This window comes from Schistocerca cancellata, chromosome 5, assembly GCF_023864275.1.
Source record: "Schistocerca cancellata isolate TAMUIC-IGC-003103 chromosome 5, iqSchCanc2.1, whole genome shotgun sequence".
Taxonomy (NCBI): domain Eukaryota; kingdom Metazoa; phylum Arthropoda; class Insecta; order Orthoptera; family Acrididae; genus Schistocerca; species Schistocerca cancellata.
In genome coordinates this window covers 269,420,233-269,432,434 of record NC_064630.1, presented here as the reverse complement: position 1 = coordinate 269,432,434, position 12,202 = coordinate 269,420,233, and the positions used below count along the sequence as shown (strand labels likewise).

The window sequence follows — 12,202 nt, the reverse complement described above, 5'->3', positions numbered from 1 at the left end:
TTGAAAATAATTGGCTAATTTTAAAAGGAAAATAGCTCCCAAGTGCACTTGTGAGATTTGCTCACTTACAATGTACTACATTTCAATAGCTATAATTTGTTTATTATTCTTTTTCTTTAAGAACTGCTGCTATATTCACATGTTTGAATAGAAAAGCAAACTTTTCTTCTTACACCTCAGAAAAATTGGGAAACTGAAGTTACATGTTATTTGAACAATGCATACAAAATATAGACTGCTAAATAACAAGCGAAACTTTACTGAAAAATATAAATATGTGAACATCTAACACTAAATGTAAGTGTGAGAATGTCTCTTTCTCAAAGAAGTGTGAACTTTTGAGATGTGATGTTACAGAAGAATGCTGGGGTTAGATCATCAGATTGGATAATGAATACAGAAGTACTGAAATGAGATGGTGATAAAGATCTTCATGGCATTACTTTCAAAAAGAAGGGGTAGTTTGATAGGATACACTCTGAAGCAACAAAAAGTAGTTAATCTAATAATGAAGGGAAGTGGGGAAGGTAAAATGCATAGGGAGATATCAGAGCTTGAATACAATAAGAAGATAGGCTGCAGTAGTTATACAAAAATGGGGACACTTGAGGAGGATAGACTAGTCTGGACAGCTGCACCAAACTAGTCTTAAGACTGAAAAAATAACAGCAATAACAACAAGCTACAAAATTCTAGTAATCTTGCTATGTGTGCAATTAATCATTGGTATGCTGTTCTGCACTATATTTGATTTGTTTGTAAGTGTACATTGTGAGCAGACTGTGTAAGAACAGGATAGTTTTTTCAGGATTATTTGTTGTAATTAAATACTTGTCTCCACATTGTAAGATGTGTACTCATGGCTGCTACATCAAGTTGATGTTCAGTCGCTATTGTATTGTTTGCTTTATAGGGCAACTGTGTTTTAAACTCACTTATTGTTAGAAACTGTTAGCTCTTGGATTATTATTTCTTGAACTATATGCATTTGTACAATCTCTATGGGTTTCCTTTCTTTTTTATAGTATGTCCCAAGTAAGACCAGTATGTCTCATGCCCAAGATTCAAGTAACAATGAATTAACTAAAAAAGAATAGATAATAGTAACATGAGGAGTACTGGTTAAAGGTGTTATCATCAAAGTGTGTCAGTAAATAAAAATATATCTTTTGTTTCATTTCAGATGTTTTTGAATCAAAGGATCCTTTGCAGAATGGAAGTATTAAACTAAGCCTTGCAGAGGTATGTTTCATCATTGTATAGCAGCAATTAATTATTTTTTCCAGCTGGGAGCTCTGAATGTAGCTATTTCAGTCCATTTGTTAGCAGTAGAGTTATTTTCTCATTAATTTATGTAGTTTCCACACAATTTGAGTAAACTGACAATTCTACTTAGCTTGCAAGCAGTACCCGTGTTTGTAAACTAGAATTTCAAGTAAATATAAAGTTTATCTGATGTTATATGAAATAAACTGGTCCATCAGCAGATCCAGCAGTAGAACAATAAAAACAGCAACAGGAGGCAGAAAAATTATTAATTCTGAATGCAAAAAACAATAATGATATCGGTAATTGTATTGGAGTTGCAAACTGCAAAGTTATCTACAAACAAAGAGTGTTTAACAGAACTCCTGAGCATGTAGGAAATGCCATTGACAGTGACAGCAAACAGTGTGACATATAGTACACTGCTTCATGGTGGGGGGTGGGGGGTGGGGTGGGGGAGTGGAGGAAGGACTGGATAAGAATTGGCACACATCCACATAGTCCCCATACATGAAACTGGTGAAAGATGATATACCTCCAAATATTGTTGTACACTTCTCCAACCTCAAAAAACACACCAACCAAATGGTTTCATTATAATAAGGCCTCCTGCATCACTGTCTTGAGCAGAATTAAGTTATCAAGGATGGAACAGTAGCGCCTGAAACTGCACATGTGACTTTGGGATTTGAGGAGCCAGGTGAGGTGACAGTTGACCATGTGCTTGAGAGTCTTGCCCTGTGACTGGTAAGGGATATGCTCTGGTAGGCTTTAGAGTCAGTACAATCCTTGTCCAGTTTCCGTAATGGGATTAATATTACTTCCTTCCAAGTGGTGGCGTACTGTCCATCAAAACATATCTAATTGAAATAAGAAAGGAGTTTGCCTTTGTCTCTGGGTCACAGGTGACCGAGCATGGCATAATGAACCTGCTCCATCCTGTAGCAGTGTCTCTGGCTGTGGACAAAGCTAATTCCAATTACCATATGGAAAATGAAAGATTGTAGACCTACTCATTACAGATAAAAAACTGGAGCCACATCATCTTCACATCTGGAACTCTGGAGTTTGTCTACATGATGCAGTCTCAGTAAAAAAATAATAAAATGTTCAAATAAAACCTGACCCATGTCTTTAGGTACATCTACCAAGACGTCATTCCTCAACAAGGCCATAAGGGAAAGAGTACCACCCTTGCCTGAAATCTGTCTCACACTCGTGCAGTGGAAGTGGATCAATTAATGGAACACATGAATTCCTTCCAGGAGTTCCTCTTCCATTCCTTTATAATTCCCTCACTTGTGCTCTCACTGAACTGAAGGCATGAAGATTTTCTGTAGTTGGACAGTGTTTGAATTTCCACAAAGCTGCACACGTGGTTCTGACTGCCTAGCAATATTCTTAATTCTGTGAAGGAACATGCTATCATCTGAGATAGTTGCTAGATTGGGGAATAGAATCAGCTGCAGCTCATTAGATAACACATGCAATATGGTCTACCATCTTCTGGGCACCTTCCTGTTGTTTGAAGATGGCCTGCTGACTGTTTTATAACCAGTCCGTCCTTTTGGAAGTATCCATCTTTGCCATCTCTTATTGACTACCATCCAAGTCAACAGATGGATCACACTGGAAAATGTCCACTAGAATGCAAATCTATGGCCACTTCCCACTGGTCTGAGTTTGTAATATCTGGGGAGCAAAAATAAAAAAGAAGGTCAGTGGCTGAAGATGACCCTGTAGCTGTAGAAAATGTCACCTGACCAGAGTTCAAAAGGCAGATATTCTCTCAGTGGATGACCTGCTCAATAGTTTGACCCCTGGAGCAAGTGGTAGCTGAGCCCACTGCACAACGTGTACATCGAAGCCACCCTTGAGAAGCAAAGGGTGGGGCAGTGCCCAGAAAAGCTTTGTTAGTGCATCTGCATTCAATGGATCATAATGTGGAAGGTATTAAGAACATACAGTGATCTTAGCAGCACATTGTCTTAAGGCCACAAGTGGCCCATCGGGACCACCCGCCTGCCATGTCATCCTCAGCTGACGATGCGGATAGAAGGGGTGTGTGGTCAGCACACTGCTCTCCTGATAATTACAATGGTTGTCTGTAACTGGAGCCACTACTATTCAGCTGAGTAGCTCCTCAATTGGAATCACAAGGCTGAGTGCACACCGAAAAACAGCACATGGCGGCCCGGATGGTCACCCATCCAAGTGCCGGTCACACCCGACAGTGCCTAACTTTGGTAATCTGATGGGAACCGGTGTATCCACTGTGGCAAGGCCATAGCCACAGTGATCTTAGCTTTGTGAAAATTTCCACTGAAAGTATACTTCTATGGCCATAGTAACAGGGGCAGCAGAGGAGTAGCATCTGTCATCAATGAAAACAGCCACACCAATCTTATCCCTGTCTCTAATACGACTGGCCTTCGTGTAGGTGTGGTAGCTCCTTCATGCATGTGTGTTGGTGACTTTAAAATGAGTTTCTTGTAAGCAGATGCAGAATTGTCTCTCCTGGGCCAGAAGCTGCAGTTCTTCCAAATTAGATTTGTATCCCTTTAAATTCCACTGCAACACATAAGTCCTTGTGAGGGCCACTGAACTGTGATGATTGTCCTTGCCCTTCTCCCTCAGTGATGGTGATTAACCCAGGAGGTCAGAAGGGACTGGCTCTCCAGTTCCTCCATGTGCTTATAAGTGTTCTTACAGTAAAATAACCTGTAGAAAGGGAGAGTGCTTGCTGATCCAAGCTTTAGCTGCCACTTCCACTGCAAATGACTTTTTGTGTGACTTTTTCCTTATCTATGGAAAGATTTGGTTGCATAGGTAGAGGGGATGGCTTAGTGGGACTCTAACAATGCACAGTGGTATGTGGCTGAGGTTCCAAGTCCATCGCTGATGACTTCCGAACAGTTTTGGGGTTCAGTGTAGCTTTTTTCCTGCAGCTACACTGACAAGTGCATGTATTCATACTTGAATCTGTGGTTTGGGTTTGTGTGGAGGCATCACAGGCTTCTTAAAGGCTGATGCAAAAGAAATAGCAAACACCACAGATTGCATAGCTTTGAAAATTTTTTTAGCTTCACCATAAGGTACGCATCTCGTGACTTTCAACTCCAGAATTATCCTAACCTCATTACAAACTCTACACTTCCTGCTTCATACTGTGTGAATCCTAGAACAATTTATAAATTTCAGGAAAAGTATACAAGAGTGACCTGATTTTCTGAGTTGTCTCTCCACAACTTCCATAATTAGTCATTCTGTTACATACCATAGTGGTATGATCAAATCTTTGGCATTTAAAGCATTACATTGGGTTTTGGACAAATGGGCAATCCTCAAGATGGATATAGTCTATAAGAATACATTCAGTTAACTCCACCATACTGAAGGTTAGAATAAATGTTGCAGTTTTCTCTAATATGCCATTGGCTCTCCTCTTATAATTCTTTACTTCTGTGATACTCATGTTTTTCCATTCTTCAAATAATTGCTGAGAATTAATTTCCATTATATCAGAGCAGGTAACAGTGTCTTTACAGAAGTTAAATGTGTTATGATACTACTCACAACAGGATAGTCATCTAAAGTCTTGCAGCCGAGATGTTTAGGTATTTGGTGTGATATGGCAATTTTAACAATAAGTGATCCATTACAAAGGTGTTTAAAACTTTTTAAGGACCAAGAAATGCCCTCCAACCCCTTGTAACTGTAGAAAGGAGAGATCTCAAAGGTTGCCACTGTTCTCCTGATTACTATGAAAGTATTATTGCAGACTAGTGCTCTGTTACTATAATGCTGAGTCTTTTTCTAGGGCAGACTGACCACCCAAGCTCTCGTTGTTGCATGGTGTATGTGCTACCTGATGGTACACCTGTCCAGGAGTAGATCTGAATTGATGTCACTCCATAGGGATCCCCTGAGCTGCTGCGAAGACAAATGTTGATGCAGGCAGAACCCAGGGTGCCTGAGAAAGTCTTATACAACTGGGAGTGACAGGTGCCCCAGAGGTAACCCACTAGAGCCTGCTTTACCTCAACAACCATTCACCTAATCGGCACATAATACACTTGAGGTTGAGGTGTTATATGTGTTCTTGCAGTCCAGGCAGTGAGGCCAAGGCTTTCATTCTCTGAAACACACAACATTCCACCACTGCACATATCAATGGTACTTGAAGTATGCTCAGACTTTTTGTAGATGATGTCTGGCAATGTTGGCCAGTCACTACTCAGGAAACTCAGGGTTATTTTTCTCATACCCACCCACTGCTTGTGGAGCTCCCTGAGAGAAAAATGGCCCTCCCTTCACCAAGTTGTGGAACACTCTTTGTTAGCCCCTTCAAGGACCGCCTGGCTTGGGTGGCCCTGCCATAGCTATACTACTACCAGCATAACCCTTAGCATCTCAGACACGCAAACCCTCCTGCCCAGCACTCAGTTGCCTATGATAAGGTGTTGCCCCAAAGAGGGCATGATCATTTTATCTTGAAGGAAATCATTGAGTATCTCCCATTTGAATAAAAAAATAAATTTTCTGGAACTTCCCTGCTGATGGGAGAAATCTGGCCTAGAATGGGACCTCATCTACTCTTTCCCTATACTCAGTACTTGTACTATTTATCTCAAGCTTCCAGTGATGGACTCATGTCATATCACAAGCTACAATTTGTAGTAATAGTTCCTGTCTTTTTTCTCAAACTGATTTAAAGGTGACTGATAGATTTCTAAACTAAGATTCCTCTATGCTTCATTGAAGAGTTATGGGACCTGCCTTGATTCCACCTTGCAGTGTCTAAGATTTTCATATGAACAATATCTGCTCATCCATATGTAAGCCCACCTCTGATGAGATCTTGTCCACAGTTAAGTCCTCGAGGCAAATGGGTCAAGGGCAACACTTGTACCCCCCGGAATCTGGAATATGCACTTTTAATTCATTACATAATTTTGCTCATTTCTAAAAAGAATTCTCATGGGAGAGTTCCAGGAAATATTATGGCCCTACACTTGTTATTCAGTTACTAGAGAGGCTCTGAAGTCTTCAGTAGGTGAAATTGATAGCAGGATGATTGACCTGGCCTGTGTTTATGTTTTACAATTCAGACTGCTCCCTGAACCGTTTTGTCCATACTTATGTTGAGTTTGCATCTCTCTGGACTTTTGAATCTAGGTAGCCCGTTAGTTCATGAACTCTGCAGTCATCAACCACAGCGTCTGCCTGGTTGTTCCACTCTTCTATACATTACTGCCAATGTCAGTGATCATAAACTGTGTTCTACCTACAAAGAGTTGAGTAGAACACTGCAGATGTAACACCAAAGAGCTCAAGAAGAAATACTGTAGCTATATAATGATTGTCTGTAAGGCTGTTTAGAAGAAAGGTGACATATCTGTGGCATGGTGAGAGTTTCAGCACTGTACTGGAGTGTAGATTAATGTGGTTCTTCACAGAACAGTGCCAAAATAGTCTCCAATATTTTCTCTGTTGCCAGCTACTGTCACCAGTTCCCATAAGGACATCTCCAACTCCATGGTAGAAAAGTAGTTTGTCTTTTATCTGTGCATATTAGGATCTGGATTGGCTTGCCATGGCAATAACATTTCCGGAGGGGCCAAAAATGTTTTACTACATGATAATCCACATTTGATAATTTGGCTAATTTATTTTGGCTCCTCTAGTGGTGAATTAATGTACTGTTATGCACTGATATCAAAATGTACCAAAACTGGAGACATTTACCTGAAAACAAACAAAAATTAACTGTGTAACTTTATTTTGTAAGGACATAATTAAAACATTGACAAACAATGGATTTTTATTCCTTTTTTCATCTGCCTATTGTGTAATTTCATTTTGTGAGGTCATAATTAACACATTCGCAAACAATGGATTTTTATTCCTTTTTTCATCTGCCTATTGTGTAATTTCATTTTGTGAGGTCATAATTAAAACATTCGCAAACAATGGACTTTTATTCCATTTTTCATCTGCCTATTGTTTTACACTAAAAAACAAGACTATGCACCATGAAGTAATTATTAATTCTGAATGGAATGAAAATCAGGAGATGTGATGTATAGGTACAGACAAGCAAATGATTACAATTTCAGAAAAATTGGATGATTTATTCAAAAGAAAGACCTTCACAAATTGAGCAGGTCAGTGATGTATTGGTCCACCTCTGACCAACATGTAAGCATTTATTCAGCTTGGCACTGATTGATAGAATTGTTGGATGTACTCCTGAGGGATATTATGCAAATTCTGCCCAATTGACATGTCAGATCATCAAAATCCAGGGTGGTTGGAGGGCCGTGCCCATAATGCTCTAAATTCTCAATTGTGAGAGATCCATCAACCTTGTTGACCAAAGTATGGTTTGTTAAGCATGAAGAAAAGCAGTAGAAACTCTTGCTATATGTAGGTGGGCATTATCTTGCTCAAATGTAAGTCCAGGATGGTTTGCCAAGAAGGGTAACAAAGTGGGGTGTAGAATATCTTTGATGTACCACTGTGCTATAAGGGTGCCACAAAATAATAGCAAAAAGGGTCCTGTTATGAAATGAAATGGCACCCCTGACCATCCGACCATCACTCGTGGGTATTGGCCCATACATTGGGTAACAGTCAGGTTGGTATCCCGCTGCTGTCTGTGGCATCTCTGGACACATCTTCAGCCCAGAATCTCATTGATGGAAGTAAAACTGTCTTCAGTTATGAGTTACACTTCAAACTGGGCTCTGATGACCAGTGAAGAATTGTCTGGAGACACCCTGGACAGTCACGGGATTCCACCCTGGCTGTCGCTTGCCATACAGCCCAACAACCAGGAATGATGGTCTGGGGTGCAATTTCTTATCATTTGATTGCCATCTGCAGCACCCTTACAGCACAGCAGACCATTGACAATATTCTATGTGCTGTTTTGTTGCCCTTCATGGCAAGCCATCCTGGCCTTACATTTCAGAAAAATAATGCCCGCGTGCATGTGGTGAGAGTACCTACTGCTTGTCTTCATGATTACCAAACCCTAACTTGACCAGGAAGGTCGCCAGATCTCTCCCAGTTAAGAATCTTTGGAGCATTATGGGCAGGACCTTCCAATCAGCTCAAGATTTTGATGATCTAACATTCCAATTGGATGGAATTTGGCATGTTATCACCCAGGAGGACATCCAACAGATCTATCAGTCAATGTCAAACTGAACAACTGCTTGTATAAGGGCCAGAGGTGTCCAAAGCATTATTTATGTGCCCAACTTGTAAAGAACTCTCTCTTGAATAAATCATTCAATTTTTCTGAAATTGTCGTCATTTGTTTGTCTTTACATGTACATCACATTTAATGATGTGGTGCCTTGTGTATGGTTTTTTTGTCATAGAGTGTATTATGAGAATCGTTTAGACTTCTTATTTATTATTTATAATTCTTTACTGTTTCAGTGGCTGAAGACATCTTTAATGTGCTAACACACAGGAAGCTGCACTATCATCTTGCTCAATGAAATTGACCATGACGTGTGAATTCTGTAGTCTTGTCCTTAGCTAGACTGAGCTTAGAGCTCATTGTTATAGTTAGGTCAGCTGAAACTGATTGTGATTATTTTGAAAGTTCAGATATCTATATTTGTACATATTTTTTACAACAATGTATATTTTTTAATAATTGTACATATACAGTCATAAACATGTGCATGTGTGTGTGTGTGTGTGTGTGTGTGTGTGTGTGTGTGTGTGTGTGTACATATATATTTTTCCTCAATTTGTCAGTTTTTGTTGTAATTTTTGATTAGCAAGAGTACTTCTCTTATATTTAAATTTATTTTCTTCTTTTGACCATTAGTAGAACTTCTCCGTAGAGATATGGCTTTAAAATAAAAAGATCGGGTACTTCAAACTATATTCCATGCTTCTTTCATAGTTGTGAGGACTAGAACACACTTCTGAAGACAGTACTAAATTTTTAGAATGCGTAACAGTGTCTTGTGCAATAACATGCACCCTATCTCTTTTTCACACCCAGCTGCTTCCCCAGTCACTGGTGACTCCCCTGTCTTTTTTTATATCATTACATTTTCGCTACAAATACTGTAAATTGCAATAATAAATCAAGTACATATATTCTCTTTGAACCAACTTATTTGTAACAAATCAGAAACAGCTCCATTAGTTTTATTAGCAGTAATTCTTCCACAAATACGCTACGCAAGTAGTGCAGTACATAAAACATATGAGTCAGTTAAATCAGATGATAGACTACCAAGATAGATTTGTTTTAATTTTTGACTTGGTTTACTAAAATTTGTTATTGCAATCTTTCTTCTTACTTTTTCCACTTTCAGTTTTCCCCATCCTTACAGCTGTGTACTCATCTGTTACCGGTATCATATACACATGTTTTTTTAGCTAATTATTTATGTATTTGCCAGTCTGTGAGCATCATGTAGGCCTATTTCATGTTTCATTTTCATTGTATGTATCTACTCATCTCCTTAAATATTATAACTGATTTCTTGAATGCTATAATCTTTAACATGCTTTATAGATACTTCATTTGTTTCTGTATTTCTTACAGAAATGGATTTGATTTTAAAAGGTGCAGACCATGTGATATTGATTGACATTTTGCCTCATTTAGTAATTGATATTGTGTCATGTTTAGCAATATCATTGTGGTTATTTATGTTAATATCACTTGGTATATGCACACTGAAGAAATTCCCAAAAGATACCTTCATGTAAACAATAAGCACACAAATATAAAATAAAATAATGCTGAGAATGTTTGATTCCTGTTCTAAGAAGTGTTATGGTGACTCTTTAGAATAAAATTACTATTATATATCCAGAGAACAGCAGTGTATTCTATGTTTAAATCCTCCATTGAGCACTAGATCAGGGAAAGAGAGAATACCTTGAGCTATTGACAAGGCATTTTTGAGCACATTATCTTCCTTTTCTCTGAACAACAAATATAAAGTACCTCATTAATCAAGCATAATGTACCGTTTGTATAATTAACATTCCAGTGTCGATATAAACTGTAAAGTGCTGTTAAAAAGTGCAGTAGGTTTTCGTGGATAGCCACCTTGAAATCTAACTTTTTCAGTCCTTGGTACCACAATTTATAAATGTACAAAACTCAGTATGAGATACGATGTACAAATTTTATGTGATTTATATTTTTTTATGTAACTTGTGATTTTCACCAATAACTGTAAGTGTAGAGTATGTAAAAACATAAAATTTGTATTATATTTTATACAGAATATTTTTGCATAAATTTGTAAATAATGTGTTATGCCTTTGAAATTAATTTGTAAATAAAGTAATAAAAGACAACAGTAATTAATGTAATGTAATGATATATTGATTATACTGTGATATACAGACACAAATACATATTCTAGAAACCACTATGCAGTACATAATGGCAGAGTTACTTCGTCTAACTCTGAGACACTATTTGTTCTATTCCAATGTAATAAAGTTTTAGAACTTTTCTTCTGTCAGGGAGATGGCTCGAACCAAACATTTTTGGATAGAATTATGATGAGAATGTTGTTTACTATGCAAGCAAGATGTGTGTGATGTTGAGGATGGAAATTGATCTTGTGAAAAATGCAACATGGAAGAAATAAAGAAGAAATTGCAACATTGGGACATGTAATTCATGGTATTTATGGGGTGGCTGATATGTTCCATTTACTATACTAAATGCATTGAATACCAATGGTGAAAGAGAAACAAAGTTTTTGCTTCTTGGAATAATTGTTTAAAATAAAAAAAAGGTGATTGGAGCCAACTATGAACCAGTGTAACCCCTATAATCATCCTTGACCTTACTCGGGTCACAATATAAACATGTCATCACTTTGGGAGAATGAATATGAACTGCAGCTAAAATATTGTTCTTCAGAAAACTATAGGCACTTGTTTTATTCCAATAATATGAGCATTATACCCATAAATCCAACCCATGTCTTATAGATAAAGTAACCTGTGAAGTTGAATGAAGTTATTCAAGCTTGCTTTTTCTCATCCTCATCTGACATTCCTAATGTATTGCATGTGGAATGCAAGGTAAAAGTCACGCCAAATAACTTACAGAAACCAAAAACATATGAAGGATGATGCCCTACCAAAGAACTGCTCAAATTGTCAATGACAGGAGATAAGGAACAAGTAGACATTAGAGCAGGGATTTTGTGAATTTTTCAAAGTCAAGAATGCTCCTGTTTAATGACTGACTGCAGAATTACATCAGATAGAGAATAATTGAAAATCTGCCTACAGAAGATTCAAGCAAAATCTATCACCTGACCTTAACACAGAATGCAGGAAACTGTGGAACAGATTGAAGTAAAATGTGTGCAACACACAAATCTTGTTGCAAAATTGGTAAAAAAAAAATCAGTGTTCGCTGTAGGTTTTCAAAGGTTGGCAACTAGAGCAAAATGTTGAATGCAACTTGTGTGTGATGAAATGGTTGTTGTCTGTACTTGTGGTCTGTCTGTATGAAGTTAATAGAAGTCATGTTGTTCATTTAGTGTGTATTTCATAATATTCAAATAAAGTGAATACAGCAGAGTACAAATGTGACAGAGTATTGGACCAGAATAATGTAAAAATATTGCAAAATGAGCAAAGAAAAGTTGCAAAGACAAACATGAAATATTAAAATGTAGAACAACACTTAGAAATGTCTCAGAAAAATGAAGAATTTTTTGGAAGGATTACTAAGATAATAATGAGTGAGAGATGGTAATAAATATAATGCTAATAAATAATAATAATGAACATATGCAGATGCTGTGCTTGTTCAAACACCACTTTGGGAATGGGGTTAAGGGAAGGATAAGGGGGTGGGCGATGCACCAACCTTGGATCAAATCCACACAGTGGTTTAATGATGAGGGTCAGTGTA

General features: G+C 37.9%; 1 protein-coding gene across 1 annotated transcript in view; it reads left to right on the top strand.

Moving 5' to 3' along the window:
* Positions 1 to 11,017, top strand: part of LOC126187867 (calpain-C) — a 439,586-nt gene extending 428,569 nt beyond the window's left edge. The window contains exons 17-18 of the mRNA XM_049929190.1: positions 1,184 to 1,242; positions 8,719 to 11,017. Coding sequence (XP_049785147.1) covers positions 1,184 to 1,242; positions 8,719 to 8,745 — 86 coding nt within the window. The 3' untranslated portion in view covers positions 8,746 to 11,017. The remainder of the gene's footprint in view (positions 1 to 1,183; positions 1,243 to 8,718) is intronic.
* Positions 11,018 to 12,202: the final 1,185 nt, after the last annotated feature.